This window comes from Hyperoodon ampullatus (assembly GCF_949752795.1).
Source record: "Hyperoodon ampullatus genome assembly, chromosome: 12".
In the NCBI taxonomy this organism is placed as follows: Eukaryota; Metazoa; Chordata; class Mammalia; order Artiodactyla; family Ziphiidae; genus Hyperoodon; species Hyperoodon ampullatus.
In genome coordinates this window covers 8,297,961-8,319,023 of record NC_136925.1, presented here as the reverse complement: position 1 = coordinate 8,319,023, position 21,063 = coordinate 8,297,961, and the positions used below count along the sequence as shown (strand labels likewise).

The 21,063-nt window shown below is 43.7% G+C and overlaps 1 protein-coding gene across 8 annotated transcripts in view; it reads right to left on the bottom strand.

Moving 5' to 3' along the window:
• The window catches only part of SLC17A5 (solute carrier family 17 member 5), a gene marked incomplete at both ends in the record, with an annotated part of 48,152 nt that extends 30,335 nt beyond the window's left edge, over nucleotides 1-17,817 (bottom strand). For 5 of the 8 annotated variants that reach the window (XM_079716129.1, XM_079716126.1, XM_079716130.1 and 2 more), the window contains 3 exons: nucleotides 2,027-2,260; nucleotides 4,810-5,006; nucleotides 17,724-17,817. In XM_079716129.1, the coding sequence (XP_079572255.1) occupies nucleotides 2,027-2,260; nucleotides 4,810-5,006; nucleotides 17,724-17,817 (525 nt within the window). Of the gene's footprint in view, nucleotides 1-2,026; nucleotides 2,261-4,809; nucleotides 5,050-17,675 lie in introns of all 8 variants that reach the window. The other 3 variants (XM_079716124.1, XM_079716123.1, XM_079716125.1) reach the window with 3 other exon arrangements.
• Between the last annotated feature and the right edge of the window lie 3,246 nt (nucleotides 17,818-21,063).

Sequence of the window (21,063 nt, the reverse complement as noted above, 5' to 3'; positions counted from 1 at the left end):
CTCACGGGCCCAGCTGCTCCGTGGCATGCGGGATCTTCCCGCACTGGGGCACGAACCCATGTCCCCTGCATCGGCAGGCAGACTCTCAACCACTGCGCCACCAGGGAAGCCCTATACCTCAATTTTAAAAAATGCTAATTACTGATAGTGGAGAAGCAACAAAACAGTGAAGGCAGGGAGGCTCACAGAGGCTTGGGAGAGGAGAAGATGCTACAAGGGAACAGGAAGGAATAGATTCGGGTAGATTTGCAGCAGTCGATTCACAGCTCTCCTTGGCCATTCACTAGCTGTGTAGCCTCAGAAAGATCAGTGAACCTCTTAGAACTTCAGTTTTTTGTTTTTTGTTTTTTTTTTTGCGGTACGTGGGCCTCTCACTGTTGTGGCCTCTCCCGTTGAGGAGCACAGGCTCCAGAGGCGCAGGCTCAGTGGCCATGGCTCACGGGCCTAGCTGCTCTGCGGCATTTGGGATCCTCCCGGACCGGGGCACGAACCCCTGTCCCCTGCATTGGCAGGCGGACTCTCAACCACTGCGCCACCAGGGAAGCCCATAGAACTTCAGTTTATCTGTAAAACATATATTTTACTTAGATAAGGAGAAAAGGAACCTGTTAGTCAGGGGGTAATTTTATTTTGTAGTCAAGAAGGGTTTATTTGGTACACCCTTATTGGATAAAGACAAAATAGGAATGTCCAGATGAGTGACCAAAGCTTACATTTAAAAAGCACTTGGCAATTTCCAAAGTTTTCTAGCAGTTATTATCACATCTGAGCTGTGACTGAGGACGGGGCAGGTATTTAATATATTTGATTTATATTATATATTATGTATTGTATTTGTATAATATTTATATTAAAACCTATGGTTCCACCATTAGACACAGTGGAGTTATTATTCAGACTCTGATTTTACGACTCCAGTCAGTGTTCTTCCTACACAGCATGATACAAGATAACCTTTAAGCTGTATACTAAACCCAGAGGCCACTATCTTGCTTGGTTAAAGAAATGTTAAGAGAGAGCAAAATAAACCTATGCCTTGAGAAGTTCAAAGTTAGAAATGAAACGAGGTCATTATTTAAAGGTGGAGGTACACATGACGAAATGCAAAAGAGAAGTGGAAAGGAAAAAAATAAGAAATTAAAATTTTAAAATTAAAATTAAAAAATGACAGAAATCTTAGGAGGAGAGGAAAAAAAAAGATAAGAATTAATAATAACAATTTTAAAAGCAGCAGAAAGGCCAGAAGAATCACAGGACTAAAAAAAAGATAGCTACATAAAACGATAAATTATTTGTCTCTAAGTTAGAGGACCAGAAAAAAGAACAAATGATAAAGAAGAAGTTCTATGAAAAACAACAGATTTAAAGGAAAACAAGGCAATTTGACAGTCTATTGGGTAAAATATGTTTTAGACCTGGGCAATCAATGACGGAGCAGAGGTAAACAGTGGCAAAAGTTCAAGAAGTAGGATGGTCTGTCCTTATGGTTTTAATAGTGGTTTCTTATCTCCTCAGTACGAGGGAGTAGGGGAAGCTATGAAGTATTCCCCTAGAAAATGTTTCCTCTAGTCTTTGAGTAAAGCTTCTAATTGTGGAGTGCTCCCACTCAAGACCTCACTGACCACAAGTGAAATCTACTCATGTTATTTCATAGTTAATGAGTTTCTAACTAAAAAATAAATCCCTATTATCTTCCAATGTCATTTTTTCTGGTTCATATTCATATCAAAGAATGATATCTTTTTTTTTTTTTTTTTTTTTTGCGGTACGCGGGCCTCTCACTGCTGTGGCCTCTCCCGTTGCAGAGCACAGGCTCCGGATGCGCAGGCTCAGCGGCCATGGCTCACGGGCCCAGCTGCTCCGCAGCATGTGGGATCTTCCCGGACCGGGGCACAAGCCCACGTCCCCTGCATCGGCAGGCGGACTCTCAACCACTGAGCCACCAGGGAGGCCCAAGAATGATATCTTTAAGGAGACAAGAAAGTGATATAGGGTAAGAAGAATAACAAAAGAGAAAAAAAATTACCTCTCCGAGTCCTTCTAGGGCCCTGAGTGCAACGAGGGCTCCAACTCCGAAATCTGCAGCGAGGGGAGTGAACAGGGTGAAGACAGAGGTGCCAAGGACCCCAAATCCCAGCAGCAGTTTTCCCCCACTTCTGCTGGCAACATATCCTGCAGGAATCTGCGTGATCACGTAGCCATAAAAAAAAGACCCGAGAATCCATCCTTGAGTTTCTGCATCCCATCGGTACTTTTTACCCTGTAAAGAGTGGGAGGAAAAAGAACAGCCTTTTAAGACCTTGATGAAATGGCTCCTTTCTCTTACTGGCATGTGAGTACATATAAATGTAATTTTGAACCACTGTTTTTGTTTGTTTGTTTTTCTGTTTTTTTGGCCGTGAGGCTTGTGGGATCTTAGTTCCCTGACCAGGGTTTGAACCTGGGCCACAGCGGTGAAAGCGCCGAGTCCTAACCACTGGACTGCCAGGAAACTCCCCAGAACCACTGTTTTAGACTGAAGAACATGCAGACTTTCTACTGGGTAGGTGAGTCACCGTGATACAGACATGCAGATTCTAGAAGTGAATCGAAAATCATTGAAAGTCATGTTCAGGAAGGCTTGCTATTTTATGAAACTAGACTATGGGATGAATTGTAGATATTTTGTAATGACCATGACAAAGAAGGCTCAAAAAGGGCACAGGTTTAATCCAGAAAGCTACTGAACAGGATACTGCAGTGGCCAAGCTAGGCTTTGGAGCCAGGCCTGGGTTCAAGCCCAGCTCTGTTACTTACTGGATTTGTGATCTGGGAAGATTAAATGAAAAAGGCCCATAAAATAAGCCCTGACACACACTAAATATTCACTTAACGTTGGCTACTAGTATGCAAAAATATAGATAATTAATAGACCATTGGGGCTTCCCTGGTGGCGCAGTCCGCTTGCCGATGCAGGGGACACGGGTTCGTGCCCCGGTCCGGGAGGATCCCACGTGCTGCAGAGCGGCTGGGCCCGTGAGCCATGGCCGCTGAGCCTGCGCGTCCGGAGCCTGTGCTCCGAACGGGAGAGGTCACAACAGTGAGAGGCCCGCGTACCACAAAAAAAAAAAAAAAAAGAACATTAATTAATAGACTATTTCAGACCAAGCACTTCAACAAGGACATAGAGCCATACAAAAGAGCAAGAATTTAAACCAAGCCAGAAACTTCACGTGAGTAGGAAATGTCTTTTAATTAGTAGCAGTACACAGTAAGGTGAAAATGAAGATTTGGTGACTGAGTATCTGACATCTTTAGCACACATAGCCCTGTAACCTACCCATGTGTTAAGAACCATTCAGGATTTCTTTTTACTGTCGATGTAGGGCAAGTAAGTAGGTGGATCATCAAAAGCACTTATCGAAAGTAAAGACACAAAGCAAACCCCTAATTATCTATCTTTGTTTAGAGTACCAATCTGCAGCTTCTCTGTAGAATTCCAGGGCTTCATCAAGTGTCCAGAAGTTACAGGTTGAGGTGGGGAAAGTGGGTGATGTGTACCCAAATATATATTCGGCAACACTGAAGTCCAATGTAAAGGTTTTTGATAAGTCATTATTTTGTACATGTGCTTGTTTGGGCAGAAACCCTCATCCCTGTTTGAGTGATCTTGTCTGTAAATGGCAGGAGAGACTCACCCCCATGGGATTTGGCTCCTTTGTGAGCACTGAAGATGGATGAAAATACGCTTATAAAAAAGGACACCTGGGACTTCCCTGGCAGTCCACTGGTTAAGACTGCGTGCTTCCACTGCAGGGGGTGCAGGTTCAATCCCTGGTCGGGGGACTAAGATCCCACATGTCGCACAGTGTGGCCACAAAAAGAAAAAGGACACCAGCCTTTCCCGCCTGTATTGTCTCCCCATGTGAGACAAAATAAAATGTTTGAAGTGTGTAAAACTCAATTCTAAACAAATGATGAACACGCACTTATCAATTCCAATATAATATGAGGGAGGCAAAATGACATCAGCAGCTTAGGTGAGGCATGTATAGAATTTGTTTTTGAAACTGACTCATTCTTTTTTTTTTTTTTAAATAAGGTAACAATCTGAAAGTTGTTGCAAAGTATTTGGTTGATTTATTTATTTTGGCTGTACTGGGTCTTCATTTCTGTGCGACGGTTTTCTCTAGTTGTGGCAAGCGGGGGCCACTCTTCATCGCGGTGTGCGGGCCTCTCACTATCGCGGCCTCTCTTGTTGCGGAGCACAGGCTCCAGACGCGCAGGCTCAGTAGTTGTGGCTCCCGGGCCTAGTTTCTCCGCGGCATGTGGGATCCTCCCAGACCAGGGCTCGAACCCGTGTCCCCTGCATTAGCAGGTGGATTCTCAACCACTGCACCACCAGGGAAGCCCCATAACTGCCCCATTCTTATTTTTCATCCTGTAGTTGAGATTATCTTAATCCTCCTGCAACAGGAACCTTTTAAGTAGCACAGCTATTAAATAATGGTCCCATAAAGACTACTTAGCAACATCTAAAACAACCTGATTTTCTAATATGCCAGACAGGTTTTTCCAAATTCTCTTCAAGGACAGTATGTTTACGGAGGAAACTGAAAAACTACTTTTCAAACAGATCAGAGTGCAGCAGCAGCAGCTACAGTTATGTTACTGTCTAACCAGTTACTGGGAAAACACAAGTAAATGATTCAGAATTTACATGAAGAAAGTGTCTGTGTTTCTGTAGGATGAATAAATTCAATATTTTTCAATATTTTTACTCGGAAGTATTTTAGGACTAAGATGATTTGCTTGAAAAACAGCACTTACCGTTTGGTTATGAAGAACTTTTATGGGAGCAGAATGTTCTGCACACTCGTTGGCAGTTCTATTATCTGCTGCGGTTGTGTTGGAATCCACCATATCCACTAATGCCACACTCAGATTCACCCGTAATGAATAGAGAACGAAGAAACCAAAAAAGGCCAAAAATGCTAGGTTGTAACGAGCAGAGCAGCACACTGGAGCTGAAATAAAGGTTGGTGGAAAAACTTTCATTAAAAGATGGACCTAGAGTCTGTCATACAGAGTGAAGTGAGTCAGAAAGAGAAAGACAAATACCGTATGCCAACACATATATATGGAATTTAAGAAAAAAAAATGTCATGAAGAACCTAGGGGTAAGACAGGAATAAAGACACAGACCTACTAGAGAATGGACTTGAGGATATGGGGAGGGGGAAGGGTAAGCTGTGACAAAGTGAGAGAGAGGCATGGACATATATACACTACCAAACATAAGGTAGATAGATAGTGGGAAGCAGCCGCATAGCACAGGGAGATCAGCTCGGTGCTTTGTGACCACATAGAGGGGTGGGATAGGGAGGGTGGGAGGGAGGGAGACGCAAGAGGGAAGAGATGTGGGAACATATGTATATGTATAACTGATTCACTTTGTTATAAAGCAGAAACTAACACACCAGTGTAAAGCAATTATACTCCAATAAAGATGTAAAAAAAAAAAAGAGTAACTTAGATGATACTGTCTAAATCACTAAAAAGGTCACTTCTTAGATGTACACAAATGAATATATCATGAATATTTTTCTGAGAATATTCTCAGATGAAGCATATCTAAAAACATGTATCAAAGAGAATTTGTTCCCAGTACCTGTAGTTTTGATAAAGATTTAACACATGAGAGCCTGAACTGTAAGACAGTTTCTTAAAACATGGAGGCAACAACTTTGCTCAGAAAAATCTGCATTCCAGAGTCAAAACCAAACCCCCAATCCCTGTCAGCTGGCAAGATAAGAGAAAAGCAGGTAGGGGGGTTTAACGGCATCACCATTTCTGAAAAACATGTCTCAAACATGGCCAACAAGTCCTCGAGCGTTCAGCGTGACACGTACATTACTGACTATGGGTCAGTAGCCCTCTCATCATAAACGTATCTCAGCACAAAAAATTTACTGCCAAGGCCAGGGCATGAAACCCCTCCTGATAATTTCTTACCTTGAAAAGTATCCTCAGAGGCTGGGTTTGAATCAGTAGCCATGATTAATACTTAAGGCTCTCCTAAACTAAATGTATTTAAGAATCCAGAAGCAGACTTGCAGAATCTATGACAGTTGCAGCCCCTGTGACAGTTGCTCAGTTGGTCTGGCTTAAAGGGCCCACAGTAAAAAGCACAGTTGGTGAATATACCACAGTGATTTAAGAAACAAAAAAAGGAAGGCAGAGTGGGTTGGAGGAACCAATGGGAGGAAGATCATGTGACAGGAGGAGTCTGACCCAGTTCTTCACTCTGTGGGTGTATGCACATATTTTCTCTTTTTTCTTCTTTTACTGAGTTGCAGAACTGGAGGGGGGAATGACAATTCAGGAAGCTCACTTAAGGGTGACTGACCCCAAGCGACAAGGAGGAAGTGGCTAATCCAGGTTTTTACACCTTAAGTTTAGTCAACACTGAGTGTTTGATAAATATCTGTCGAAAGATGAACATCTGTTTCATTTGCTAATGACAAGTTAAAGTTAAGTACATATATATGAATATATGTGTGCTTTTATTTGGCAATGACTTATTAGCATTACACACACACACACACACACACACACACACACGTTTTTCCCTACTCAGGAATCCTGGTGTTTTCATTGACCTAACCTCACACAAGGATACATTTTTCAGAGTACAGCGGTCTTGGTACAGATTCAGATCGAAGCTTTAATGAATACAGCACAACTGTATTTAGGTGTATATTAATATACTGTGATCCAACTCACTTTTCTACAAGCACTCATACACTTAACAACTGCTATCAATTTTTCCTCTGTGCAAGACTGACGTCTTTTAACAGACAACTTTTCACCTGGCATTCCTGGCTCCCTTTTCAGGAGTACAGCTGGTATTAGAACTACGGCACCACTGCCACAGTTCGATCCAGACCTGTGAAAACTATATTTCTAAAGCTTCATTCACGCTGCCTCTGTTACCTGAATCTAGACACACTGGCTCACTGTCCCAAGCAAAAAGGCAGCTGTCTAGTTAAGGACAGTTGCAGAACGCAAGGCATGTTTTATAGGAGAGCACATTTTCTTTATCATTGCTCTGTGTTGGACGAGAATATACAGAGAAGTCTGGATGGGGGGGACTCATAATCTTTCCAAATTTGGGCAATTAAAATGCGTTACTCTGGGTAATTTGGAGCAGGAAATATCCAGATTAATGTACTGTCTGCTTTGCCAAGGTACTATATACAAAGTTCATTATCTGCTTCAGCAGAGGAGTGACAAGATGTGATTTACGGGGCTTCCCTGGTGGCACAGTAGTTGAGAGTCCGCCTGCCGATGCAGGGGACGCGGGTTCGTGCCCCGGTCCGGGAAGATCCCACATGCTGCGGAGCGGCTGGGCCCGTAAGCCATGGCCGCTGAGCCTGCCCGTCCGGAACCTGTGAAGATGTGATTTACGGTTTAAAGAGCTTCTCTGGTTGCTGTGTGGAGATGACAAAGGGGCAGAAGTGTGAATGGTGGTGAGGGCTGTAGACTCAGTGAGATCACTCAAGGGATTATTGTAAGTTTCCAGGAAAGAGGTGATGGTGGCTTAAAGTAGAGTAAAGCCCAGGCAATGGAGAGAAATGCATGGATTTGAGATAACTTTAAAGGCAGAACTGACAGGCACTGCCAACACACTGGACACGGGGGTTAGTGAAAGGGAGGGACAAAGTTACCAGCAATGCTCTTACTCTGAACAACTTTATTTTTTGCTACTCTGACTTGGAATGTTATCACTCCATTCTATCCTTATTTGAGTTGCCTTATTTTACCGTATGTTATCAGTTTCTCCCCACATGATAACTGATTAGGACTATGACATACCTTACCATGTGAATATCATGTAGGGGTAGAAGCTTGGGAAGTGGAGAAAAGGTGAGTAACATGATTTCAAATTACTAGTGATGCTACTTGGAAATCGGACCTAGAAGTTATGGATCCGGCAATGGTAACCTTTGGGGGCACAGTCAATAACCAGAAAAGAAAAAGCCAACACTGAAGTCACGAAGTGTATGACTATGAGATTTTAAGAACATGACAAATAAGGGGTTACTAGTTTCAAAAAATGATTGTTGATTACAAATCAGTCAGAAAGATTTTGTTTCAGGAACGTATGGTGACAGAGCAAAACGTGCCTGTGAATCTGGCCAGCGTTTGAAATTGGTCCGAGAAAAGCGTGCTTGCGTGATGAGGGGAGAGAACATTCATCCGGCGCCCGCCACACTGAGATCAAGTTCAAAACAAAACCATGCTTGCGTAACGCACGGAGCACCCATCAAAACAAACATCAGCTTCTAAAACACGGTTTAAACTTAGGAATGTGGAGTGGGCGCAGCTGAAAGAACAGAGGCTGATTTAGATTGAAGCCGACCTGGTGAAGGAGCTCAGCTCTGATTTTCACTGGCTGTGTGTCTTTGGGCAAGTTAGTTAATAGTTTTCATTATCAGGTGTCTCAGCTCCCAGATGAGGTGACCACCACCCGCCTCACTGGGTCGTGTGTGCATGAGATGAAACACTGAAGGGTAGTCAGTAAAAGTGAGTTCCTTTCCCGTTTACCCTGGGAAAAGTTATACCAACGAGATAAACGGCTACAGTGCACATATGTGTGTAACACGGGACAAAAGAGGGACATAAATGTGCTGTGTGTGGGGTAGGGGATGGTCAAGGAAGGCCTCTGGGAGAAAGAACACTTGCACTGGACCTTCATCAATAAGCAGGAGCCACCGGCAGGTTCGAGGAAGGAGAGCGATGCAGCAGAGGCAGCGGCAGGTACAGGAGTATGGAAAGCGGGCACAGAAGGAGCGGGAACCGGCAAGTGATCTGATGGGGCTGGACTACGGTGCTGCATAGCTCAGAGTGGGACACTGGGCACTGAATTTAATAACAAGGACAACAGGTAATAGGGGCAGGACAGGAATAAAGATGTAGAGAGTGGACTTGAGGACACGGGGAGGGGGAAGGGGAAGCTGGGACGAAGTGAGAGAGTGGCATGGACATATATACACTACCAAACGTAAAATAGATAGCTAGTGGGAAGCAGCCGCATAGCACAGGGAGATCAGCTCGGTGCTTTGTGACCACCTAGAGGGGTGGGATAGGGAGGGTGGGAGGGAGACGCAAGAGGGACGGGATATGGGAACATATGTATATCTATAGCTGATTCACTTTATTATAAATCAGAAACTAACACACCATTGTAAAGCAATTATACTCCAATAAAGATGTTAAAAAAAACCCCAATAGGTAATAGTTACTGAGCCCAATATCAGTCTAAGTGCTTTGCCTATATTAGGCTTATAAGGGTTAGTTGAGGTGGGGTACATGTGAAATACTTAGAACAGTGCTTAGCACATAATGTGCCTTCAATAACTGTGAACTGTTATTATTATTGCTCTTCCTGGACATTAGGAATTGAGCTAATTTGTTACGGATCAAGGTTATTTCTCATTTGTGAGAAATCAGAAGTTGAAAAAAGAAGTTAAGAAGCTGTTGAAGTGGGTGTTAAGTTCACAGTGAAACATGAAGAGTTGCTGAGCGAGTGGACACCCACCCAAAACTGGTGGGCGCAACCTGCCCTTGAGTGTGACCTTGAAGCACGACTCGCCTGTATGCAGAGACAAGCACCAGGTAAGCAGAGAGCTGGCACTGAGATGGTGTGGTGATAAAGCAGGGAATTTAGAGTGCGGACAAGAATAGAAAGTGTTGGACTGTGATTCTGACCCAAGAAGCAAGTAAAATGGAGAGGGATAATGGTTTAGGAAAATGCACACTAGAATATAAAATTTCAGGGAGGGCAGGAGCTTCTGTTCTGTTTTGTTCACTGCTGTATACCTTCAATGCCTAAAGCAGTGTCTGGGAGAGCTGGCATACAAATATTTAGGGGGCTTAAAAGCAGAGAGGTGTTTCCTGGTGGAACTTCACAATTCTACCTATGAAGTTCTCTTGACGATAGATGAAACAGACAGATCTTCTCTCTACTTTTGTGTATGTGTGAACTCTTCCATAGAAAGATGAGGGGTCAGTGGGTGGAAGGTCCCAATGAAATGGGAGCGGTCAAAGTGGAGCAGTTACACAGGCAGGCAGGAATGCTAGCTGTCGTTAAAGCAGTCATGGGAGATGACAAGGTCCAAGGGGTGACCGAGGAGGGAAGGAAGTCATCAGACACGTAGGAGTCTGAGAAGTTGAGGGGACGTGGTGCTGGATGAGGCGTCTCTCAAGATAAAGGTGGGAATTAGAGTGCAGAAGATGGAGGTGTGTCAGGTGGTGAAGCCTATGATGACTGAAGCCAAGTGCTGGGAAGTAGGCAGAGGAGAAAACCGTGTAGGGGAAAGGAGCCTAGCCTAGTGGCGTTGAGGGTGGAGGAAAGATTGTCTGGAAGCATCAGTGTGGAGTAAGGAAGAGGTGATGCCACCAACTACGACAAGATAACAGGAAATCACCCCGTGAGACAGCAGGGAGGAGTGGTGTGCCCAGAAGGCCAGGTTTCTGTTGCAGCAAGGAGGTGCCTGAGGTGAGGCAAGGCTGCTGAAAAGCTGAGGATGTCCAGCCTTTATTCATTGTGGGAGGGTCTGGCAGTGGGGAGGAGCAGGCCTGGCTGAGGGGCAAGGAAGTACTGAGCAGGGAGGGGCTGAGACTGAGGCGGAAATCCACGGTCGGGGGGCACTGACCTATGCAAAGACAATGGCTTTCTCTAGAGGAGGGGGCCTGGACTAGTGAGTCCCCCGACCAGGGGGCTGCCTTAAAAAAGATTTCCTAACTAAATGGATAAAACGAGTTTTGCTTTTAAACAGGGTACTATTTAACTGGTCTTAGCCTGCCTTATGGGTAATTCATTCCTGATAACTCCTTGTGTATTCTTAGCTCCCAAATTAATACCCATTTACAAGAAAACACCAAATTCCATTAAAATGGACTCAGTTACTTTAATATTAACATTGATTATCACATGACCCAAGGCCATCTCCCTTCCTTCGGTAATATGGTTGCTGTCTACGAGCGCTCCATACCTTATATTTAAGACTATATTTACACACAAATTACGTTTGTGAAACACAACGCTTATGTAACTGAACCTTGAATGTAACCATCTGCCTCCCACATCAAAAGAATAGTAGAGGTAAAAAACAAAACAAAAAATGAAATAAAGCAGAGGATGTGCCATTATAAGCTAGAAAATCACAAGTTTCAACAGAGTGTGACATGAAGAATGGGGCCCTAAGGATTTTGTGGTGCCAGCTTCTCTGAGGAATGCAAAATCCAGTCTTCACTGATGATGATAATAATGATACTAATTAACACTGTCTATATGCCCAACTCTATTCCAAGCACTTTCTATTACCTTATTTAATCCTCACAATAACCCTATAAATTAGGTGTATTATTTTCCCTGATTTACAGGCACAGAGAGGTTAGGTTAGGCAGCAGAACTACGATCAGCAATTAGGCGCCCTGCCTCCAGACCCATGTGCTGCCTTTAAACACAAAGAAATGTCTTAGGAGACCTAAAACTGATTTTTTTTTTTTTTAAAGAAGATGTTGGGGGTAGGAGTTTATTAATTTATATATTTATTTATTTTTGCTGTGTTGGGTCTTCATTACTGTGCGGGGGCTTTCTCTAGTTGTGGCAAGTGGGGGCCACTCGTCATCACGGTGCGCGGTCCTCTCTCTATCACGGCCTCTCTTAATGTGGAGCACAGACTCCAGACGCGCAGGCTCAGTAGTTGTGGCTCATGGGCCTAGTTGCTCCGCGGCATGTGGGATCTTCCCAGACCAGGGCTCGAACCCGTGTCCCCTGCATTAGCAGGCAGATTCTCAACCACTGTGCCACCAGGGAAGCCCTAAAACTGATTTTTTATAACGTGAATGAGAGCACATTTTGGTGCAACAGCATTTTGAAAATCCATTTAATCAAATACAAGACACATCTCATTCATACAAAAGTAAACCTTCAACTGGTGGAAAGTGGGAGGAACGGAATTTTTATGTGTGTGCCTAATTCCCTCCTCCCTCCTACCTAAATTAGGCACAAGAATCTATACACTTCCTGTGGTTTACCAGTATTGAGCCGCCCTTCCCCCATCACCTTGTTGTTTTGTTTTCGTTTTTAATTTTTATTGGAGTATAGTTGATTAATAATGTGTTATTTTCAGGTGTACAGCAATGTGAATCTGTTATATACACAGATCCATTCTTTTTAAGATTCTTTTCCCATATAGGCCATTACAGAGTACTGAGTAGAGTTCCCTGTGCTGTACAGTAGGTCCTTATTGGTTATCTATTTTAGACATAGTTGTGTGTATATGTCAATCTCAATCTTCCAATTTATCCCTCTCCCCCTTACCCCTTGTAACCATAAGTTTGTTTTCTACATCTGTGACTCTATTTCTGTTTTGTAGATAAGTTCATTTGTACCCCGCCCCCCCATTCAAGATTCCACATATGAGCGATATCATATTTGTCTTTCTCTGTCTGACTTACTTCACTCAGTATGACAATCTCTAGGCTGGAGGAAACAGGCTCCCTGACTTCAGACTATACTACAAAGCTACAGTAATCAAGACAGTATGGTACTGGCACAAAAACAGAAATATAGATCAATGGAACAGGATAGAAAGTCCAGAGATAAACCCACACACCTATGGTCACCTAATCTATGACAAAGGAAGCAAGAATATACAATGGAGAAAAGACAGTCTCTTCAATAAGTGGTGCTGGGAAAACTGACCAGCTACATGTAAAAGAATGACATTAGAACACTCCCTCACACCATACACAAAAATAAACTCAAAATGGATTAAAGACCTAGATGTAAGGCTGGACACAATAAAACTCTCAGAGGAAAACATAGGAAGAACACTCTTTGACATAAATCGCAGCAATATCTTTTTTGATCCACCTCCTAGAGTAATGAAAATAAAAACAAAGAAAAAAAGGGAACCTAAAAGATTTTTCACAGCAAAGAAAACCATAAACAAAATGAAAAGACAACCCTCAAACTGGAAGAAAATATTTGCAAACGAAGCAGCCGACAAGGGATTAATCTCCAAAATATACAAACAGCTTATGCAGCTCAATATCAACAAAATAAACAACCCAATCAAAAAATGGGCAGAAGATCTAAATAGACATTTCTCCAAAGAAGACATACAGATGGCCAAGAGGCACATGAAAAGATGCTCAACATCACTAATTATTAGAGAAATGCAAATCAAAACTACAATGAGGTATCACCTCACACCAGTCAGAATAGCCATCATCAAAACATCTACAAACAATGAATGCTGGAGAGGGTGTGGAGAAAAGGGAACCCTCTTACAATGTTGGTAGGTAGGAATGTAAACTGGTACAGCCACTATGGAGAACAGTATGGAGGCTCCTTAAAAAACTAAAAACAGAGCTACCATATGATCCAGCAATCCCACTCCTGGGCATATATCTGGGGAAAACCATAATTAGAAAAGACATAAGCACCCAGTGTTCATTGTAGCACTATTTACAATAGCCAGGACGTGGAAGCAACCTAAATGTCCATCGACAGATGAATTGATAAAGAAGATGTGGTACATATATACAATGGAATATTACTCAGCCATAAAAAAGAATGAAATAATGTCATTTGCAGCAACATGGATGTCCCCCATCGCTTTGGTGTGCATCTCTGAAATCTACCTGGCTACGTAAAAGCAAATGCTTGAAAAGCAAACCAGTCAGGTTACTGACAGGTTACTGAGAATTCTGTTGTGTTCTGTCAACCTGAGACATATGCTTTTTTTTCTTTTTTTTGTGGTACGCGGGCCTCTCACTGTTGTGGCCTCTCCCATTGTGGAGCACAGGCTCCGGACGTGCAGGCTCAGCGGCCATGGCTCACGGGCCCAGCCGCTCCACGGCATGTGGGATCTTCCCGGACTGGGGCACGAACCCGTGTCCCCTGCATCGGCAGGCGGACTCTCAACCACTGCGCCACCAGGGAAGCCCATTTTTTTTCTTTTTTCTTTTTTTAAATAAATTTATTTATTTATTTTTGTCTGCACTGGGTCTTTGTTGCTGTGCACAGGCTTTCTTGAGTTGTGGCAACCGGGGGCTACTCTTCGTTGCAGTGCACAGGCTTCTCATTGTGGTGGCTTGTCTTTGTTGCGGAGCACGGGCTCTAGGCACACGTGCTGTAGTAGTTGTAGCACATGGGCTCAGTAGCTGTGGCTCGCGGGCTCCAGAGCGCAAGCTCAGTAGTTGTGGCACATGGCCTTAGTTGCTCCACGGCATGTGGGATCTTCCCGGACCAGGGCTTGAACCCCTGTCCCCTGCATTGGTCTTAACACTACAGAAACATACTTTAATTTTAGCTCTCTCAATAAAGCAGCACTACGCATAACACAAAACCATGTCCTCTTATTCATGACGGAGCAGGAAACTTTCAAATTTGTGAAGGATTCAACAAAAATGATTAAGCATTTTGCAAACAGGAATTTCTCCAATGTAACACAAATGTGGCAGTGTTGTGACGAGGAAGGAGGATGGGACTAAAAACTAGAAGAACTCTGGTTAGTCCTTAATGTGGCTACAGCAATAGTGGGAGCTTAACCTCTCTGGCCCTCAGTTGTTTACATATAAAATGATGCCCACCTGATAGGAGTTAGTCTCTAAGGTCTTTTAACCGCTGTAAAATTTTATGACGAACATTTTATCAGCTTTTCTCTTCTGAAAAAAAAACTATACACACAGGCATAGATAAGGTACAGCTAATTTCATAGAGGTTTGTTCCAGAAACAAACATAAAAGATAAGTAAAACATATGCAAACATATAGAAAGAGAGGTTTTAAGGTCTGCTGAAGATTTACACCTTCAGGCACCAAAAGTGAAAAAAAAACTAATTCTGGATGGAAAGTTTTTTGTTTTTTGCTTTTTTTTAAACACCTACACTTTCTGAAATGTGCAAAGTAAACATATAGAACATAACTTAAATAAAAAATATAACTAATGGGCATCGTGTTTCTCTTATTAGCTGTACATGGTAGATAGTATGACTAAAGCTAGGACAAAGGGCACTGCTGCGAGAAAATGAGGTAATACCTGGTGCCTCTTATAAAGCGGTTACATCCATCTTTGTCTTTTCCATCTCTTCTCCTGGCGCTCCTCTCCTGTCCTGCTCGCAGCACCCCAGACACAGAGCTTAACTGAAAATATTGTTGACTAATGCAATACCCTATAACGGTAGGCGCCTCTTCTCTAAAACCCTTATCATATTTTAAATAGCAAAACAAAATGTGTTGCTGCTATTCTTACTTCACTTTTGCTCTCCAGTGGTATGTAAAGAGTAAAAATAAGAAGGAAAATGGTTATAATGAAGACAGCCACCTCAAGGCATGAGGAACGGGGCTAAGATCTATACACTCAACCCATGAATCAATCAGGGATTGTTTTTAAAAGGAATGAGTTAATTTTTTTCTTTTTCAATCTACTTTATTGAGGTATATTTTACATACAATAAAATGCTCCCATTTCAAGTGTACAGTTTGGTGAATTTTGACAAATGTATACATCTGTGAATCCCAGTCAAGCTGCAGAACTTTTCCATCTGCATCTTGTACCCTAAAAAGTACCCTAGTGCCTCTGCAGGCAATTCCTTCCTGCCTGTAGCTTCCAGGCAACCACTGATCTGCTTCCTGTTATTACAGATTAGTTCTGCTTGTTTAGAACTTCATACTGATCGAGTCATACATTAATATGGTGGTTTGTTTTGTGTCTGAGATTTACCCACGTTGTTATGTGTATCAGTAATTTCTTTTTATAATACCACTGAGTATGCATGAATATACCACAATTTGTTTATCCATTCACCTGCTGATGAACTGATGGATACATTGTTTCCAGTTTTTTACTATTATGAATTAAAGCTGCTATAAATATTGTTTGGTATTATGGTAATGTATGTTTAACTTTAAAATAGATTGCCAGTTTTCCAAAGTAGTTGTACCATTTTACACTCTTACAAGCAAAATATGAGAGTTCTAGTTATTCTGTATGTTGGCCAATATTTGGTATCTTCAGCCATTTTAACTTTAGCCATTCTAGTAAGTGTGTAACGGCTCATTGCGGTTTTAATCTGCATTTTCCTGACAACTAATGACGTTTAACATTTGACCTAAAATTTGATTATATTTATATATATGTTTCCCAACTGCAACAGGATATAGTAGTCTCTAGGGAATATCTTTATTATTTCTGTATTTCCAAACTAGATTATTTTGCAGAAGAGGATTATAGAAATCTAACTCATATGCTATAGAAAAAGATCAGTTTATGGAACTAAGTCTGACTTCCAGGTAAAACGGCATTATGGTACAGTGTTTACATTGAACGCCCACAAAAATAAGCTCCCAGGGCCTCCCTGGTGGCGCAGTGGTTGAGAGTCCGCCTGCTGATGCAGGGGATACGGGTTCGTGCCCCGGTCTGGGAGGATCCCATATGCCGCAGAGCGGCTGGGCCCGTGAGCCGTGGCCGCTGAGCCTGCGCATCCGGAGCCTGTGCTCCGCAACGGGAGAGGCCACAACAGTGAGAGGCCCGCGTACCGCAAAAAAAAAAAAAAAAAAAAAAAAAAAAAATAAGCTCCCAGTTGCCAGATAGAGCTATAATGTTACCACCTCTACTGCCACCACCTGGTAATGATAAAAACAAACTTAGAAGATACCACAGGATTGTACTGTTCTTGGTCAGGAAAAGTCAAATTTCGAATTCAACTCTGTTTCTCATGCACACATCTTTGAAACTATAGAATGCATGCAAACTGATTTATTCTTTAGTTTTAATTTCTTTTAAAGAAGTATAGCAAAATATTTTAACTTCCCCAAATTCAGGGAAGATGCATTGTGAAGTAACTCCTTTTCCATTTGTTGCAAGACTTTGTGCAAATTACCTTAGTGCTCTATCAATAGCCTATCTTGAGGATAACCTGTTTCCTAACTTAAGTCGTAGACTGCTGAGACTTAATCGTAGACAGCTATACGGGGGGAAAAATGTATGCAGTACTTTTAATCTCTTACTGCACAATTTCAAGATATTCGCTGGGTTATCCAATAATTTTCCTCCGCATTACTCACAAATGTTAACCTCAGTGCTTTTTTGTGTCTCCTCTTCACGCCCAGGGAGCTAGCTACCAGATCACGTGCAGGAGGGCGAGCAGCTGTGGCAACCTGGCAGTGACACGGAGGAAGAGCCCGCGGCTCCGTCCCGCCCTCTATCCTTCAATTGCAGATTTCTCCCCAGTTCGCTCTTCTACGGGGTCCTCCCCTTCGCCCTCTGCCCATTGATTTCAAGATTCTCCCCCAGTTCGTTCTTCCACAGGGACCCCTGCTCAAAACTACCGAAAATCGCCGGGAGCCCAGCGCCGCCAGCGCCCAGCAGCTCCCCGCCCGGGCCCGCCTGCTGCACCTGCCCCCGGGGCTGCACCTGCCGAGGTCCCCGGGGCTGTACCTGCAGAGGTCCCGCCCAAGCCTCCGCCCGACCCGGCCCGGCCTCACGGTCCAGCCCGCCTCCTGGGCCCCAGAGCTGCTTCTGGGCACCCGAGAAGGCGGGGGCTGAGTGGGGTCCTGAATGGGCTCCGCGTTCTCAGTCCTCTCGCGCTTAAGCAGCTCTGGACACCCTCTACCTTGGGACCGCCTCCCGCCCGAAGCCCCTGGTTCTCGCAGCGGCTCACCGGTTTCCGCCCGCGGGGCGCGCTGCAGGAGCGGTGTGCGGTCCTCGCCCTCCTCACCGTCGCTCGGGGCCAGGTCCGGAACCGGGGACTTCATGACGCCTCCAAGGAGCGTCGGCACCGACCACCCAGCGGAAAAGAAAACTCAGACTAAACAGCCGAAGACCCCCCCGGGCCGAGGTGGCCGGGCCGAGCTGGGCCGCTGGCACCGCCCCCGGCCTGGCACCGCCCCTCGGCCACGTCTTGCCTCGGGCCCCGCCCAGGGGCGGCTACGCAGACTCCGCCCCTGTCGCCATCTTGGGTTCCGGCAACTCGGCAGCTGGTTGCGTAGGGACGGCGGGTTTCGGCCGTCCGGGCTCACCGCGGCGCGGTTGGCGCCTAGGTAGCCGGCCCGCCGGGTCGTTGGTGTTCTAAGGAAAGCGTTCCCCTCCCTGGCGCTCCCTTTACAAGGAGCTCAGGGAGCAGGGGTGACTGGGAACACTGAGGCGGGCGGCAGGGTATTAAATCGTGCATAATTGAGGGGAGGGCTTGGACCGAACTTGGAGTGGATGTTTTGTAAATGACGTTCAGTTATAGTAGTTAATTGCCGTGAATATTAGCAACCCTGGTACTGTCTGCCCGTGACAGCATATTGTCTCTAGGATACCCTTTGATGCGGAAAACCAGGCAATAGAAACACATTGTTGAGTCCTACGTAATTGCCTACTTTGTAGGTCAAAATAACCCAATATCAGCAGTTTCATATGGTTCACCCTGTAGAATCATGTGACGTGTGTCTCCACAGGTCTAAATCGAACAGGTTCTCCTGGCATTTGCTGACTCTAAGGTAGAAGCGCTAGGAAAATGCACTAGCCTGCCTTGTGGGGAGGGGGTGGGAGTGGGACATACCTCTTGTGACCACAGGCAGTTCTGTGTGGTTGTAGAGCAGTGCCCCTTAAACTTGAATGCAGGAAATCACCAGGCAGTTCCTTTTAAAATTCAGGTTCAGATTTATCAGGTGTAGTATGACAGTTAGTTAAAAATTTTTTAAAAATCATGGTTTGGTTTTTATTTTTTAATTTGTAAATATGATATAACTTACATTGATTTCTAAAAAATTGAGGTTTAATTGATTTACAATATATTAGTTTCAGGTATACAACATAGTGATTCAAAATTTTTATAGATTATACTCCATTTAAAGGTATTATAAACTATTGGCTATATTCCCTGTGCTGTACAATGTATCCTTGTAGCTTATTTATATTAGACACAGTAGTTTGTATCTCTTAACCCCCTACTTCCGTCTTGTCCCTCGACCCTTCCCTCTTCCCACTGGGAACCACTCGTTTGTTCTCTGTATCTGTGAGTCTGCTTCTGTTTTGTTATATTCATTGGTTTGTTTCATTCTTTAGATTCCACATATAAGTGATAACAGTATTTGGTGACAGTTAATTTTATGTATCTACTTGGAGGGTGCTTTTGGATGAGGTTAACATTTAAATTGGTGAACTCTGGGTAAAGCAGATTGCCCTCTGTAATGTGAGTAGACCTTATTCCATTAATCTAAGGCCTGAATAGAAGACCTACCCTCTGAGCAAGGGGGGATTCTCTAGCAGACTGCCTTCAGACTTCATTGGCACCATGGGTCTCTAGGCTGCCAGGCTACACTGCAGATTTAGACTGGCCAGCCTTCATAATTGCACGAGCCATTTCCTTATAATTCTTTTTAGCCATTTCCTTGTAATTATTATGTGCCTGCACACACACACACACACACACACACACACACTTGGTTCTGTTTTTCTGGTGGACCCTGACTAGTATATCTGGGATGGGCCTGAGATTCTGTATTGTTAGGAAGCTCACAGGTGACCACAGTTTGAATAACAAGGTTATAAAAGACTTGAACCAGGGAATAAAGTTTCCAACAGACTTGAAATATTTCAAACCACAGGAGGTCCTTTAAAAAAAAAACAACCCACACTTTTTATTTTAGAAGTTTTAAGTTTACAGAAAAGTTGTAGAGATAGTCCAGAGAGTTTTTCATACCCTTTGCCTTGTTTGACCTGTTGCTAAGGTCTTACATTAGTATGATACATTGATCACAACTAATTAGCCAATATTGATAGATTTTTAATACATTTATTTATTTATTTTTGACTGCATTGGGTCTTCATTGCTGCACGCGGGCTTTCTCTAATTGCTGCGAGCTGGGGCTACTCTTTTTTGTGGTGCGTGGGCTTCTCATTAGGGTGGCTTCTCTTGTTGCAGAGCACGAGCTCTAGGCGTGGGCTTCAGTAGTTTTGGAATGCGGGCTCAGTAGTTGCGTCGCGTGGGCGCAGTTGCTCTGCGGCGTGTGGGATCTTCCCAGTCCAGGGCTCGAACCCATGTCCCCTGCACTGGCAGGTGGATTGCTAACCACTGTGCCACCAGGGAAGTCCCTGATAGATTATTGGGGTTTTTTTGTTTTTTTATAAATTTATTTATTTTTGGCTGCATTGGGTCTTTGTTGCTGCACATGGGCTTTCTTTAGTTGCACTGAGTGGGGGCTACTCTTCATTGCGGTGCGCAGGCTTCTCATTGTGGTGGCTTCTCTTGTTGCGGAGCACGGGCTCTAGGTGCACAGGCTTCAGTAGTTGTGGCTCGTGGGCTCAGTAGTTGTGGTGCATGGGCTTAGTTGCTCCACGGCATGTGGGATCTTCCTGGACCAGGGCTCGAACCCATGACCCCTGCATTAGCAGGCGGATTCTTAACCACTGCGCGACCAGGGAAGCCCTGATAGATTATTATTAATGGAAGTTCACACTTTATATTCAGATTTATTTAGTTTTTACCTAATGTTCTTTTTCTGTCCCAGGATTCCATCCAGGATGCCACATTATATTATATTTAGGCATTGTGTCCCATTGGGCTCCTGTAGACTGACAGTTTCTCAGACCTTCCTTGTTTTTACTGATCTTGAAAGTTTTGTAGAGTACTGGTAGGTTTTGTAGAAAGGCTCCCAACTGGAGTTCATGTTTGATGTTTTTATTATAATTAGACTGGGGTTATGGGGTTAAAGACCACAGAGGTAAAGTGCCATTCTCATCACATAATTTCAAGGGAATATGCTGTCAATATAACTTATCACTGATGGTTATCACTGGTGGTGTTAAACTTCATCACATGCCTAAGATGGTGTTTGTCAGGTTTTTCCTCACGTTCCTCTTTTTTTACCCCTCCCATTCCATTCTTTTCTCTCAGTATGTGCAGCCTGTACTTGAAGGGTAGGGGCTTTATGCTTCACCTGTTTGAGGGGCAGAATTCTTTTGTATGGGAAAAGTGTCTGTTTCCCACCATTTGTTTATTTTGTATATTTTTT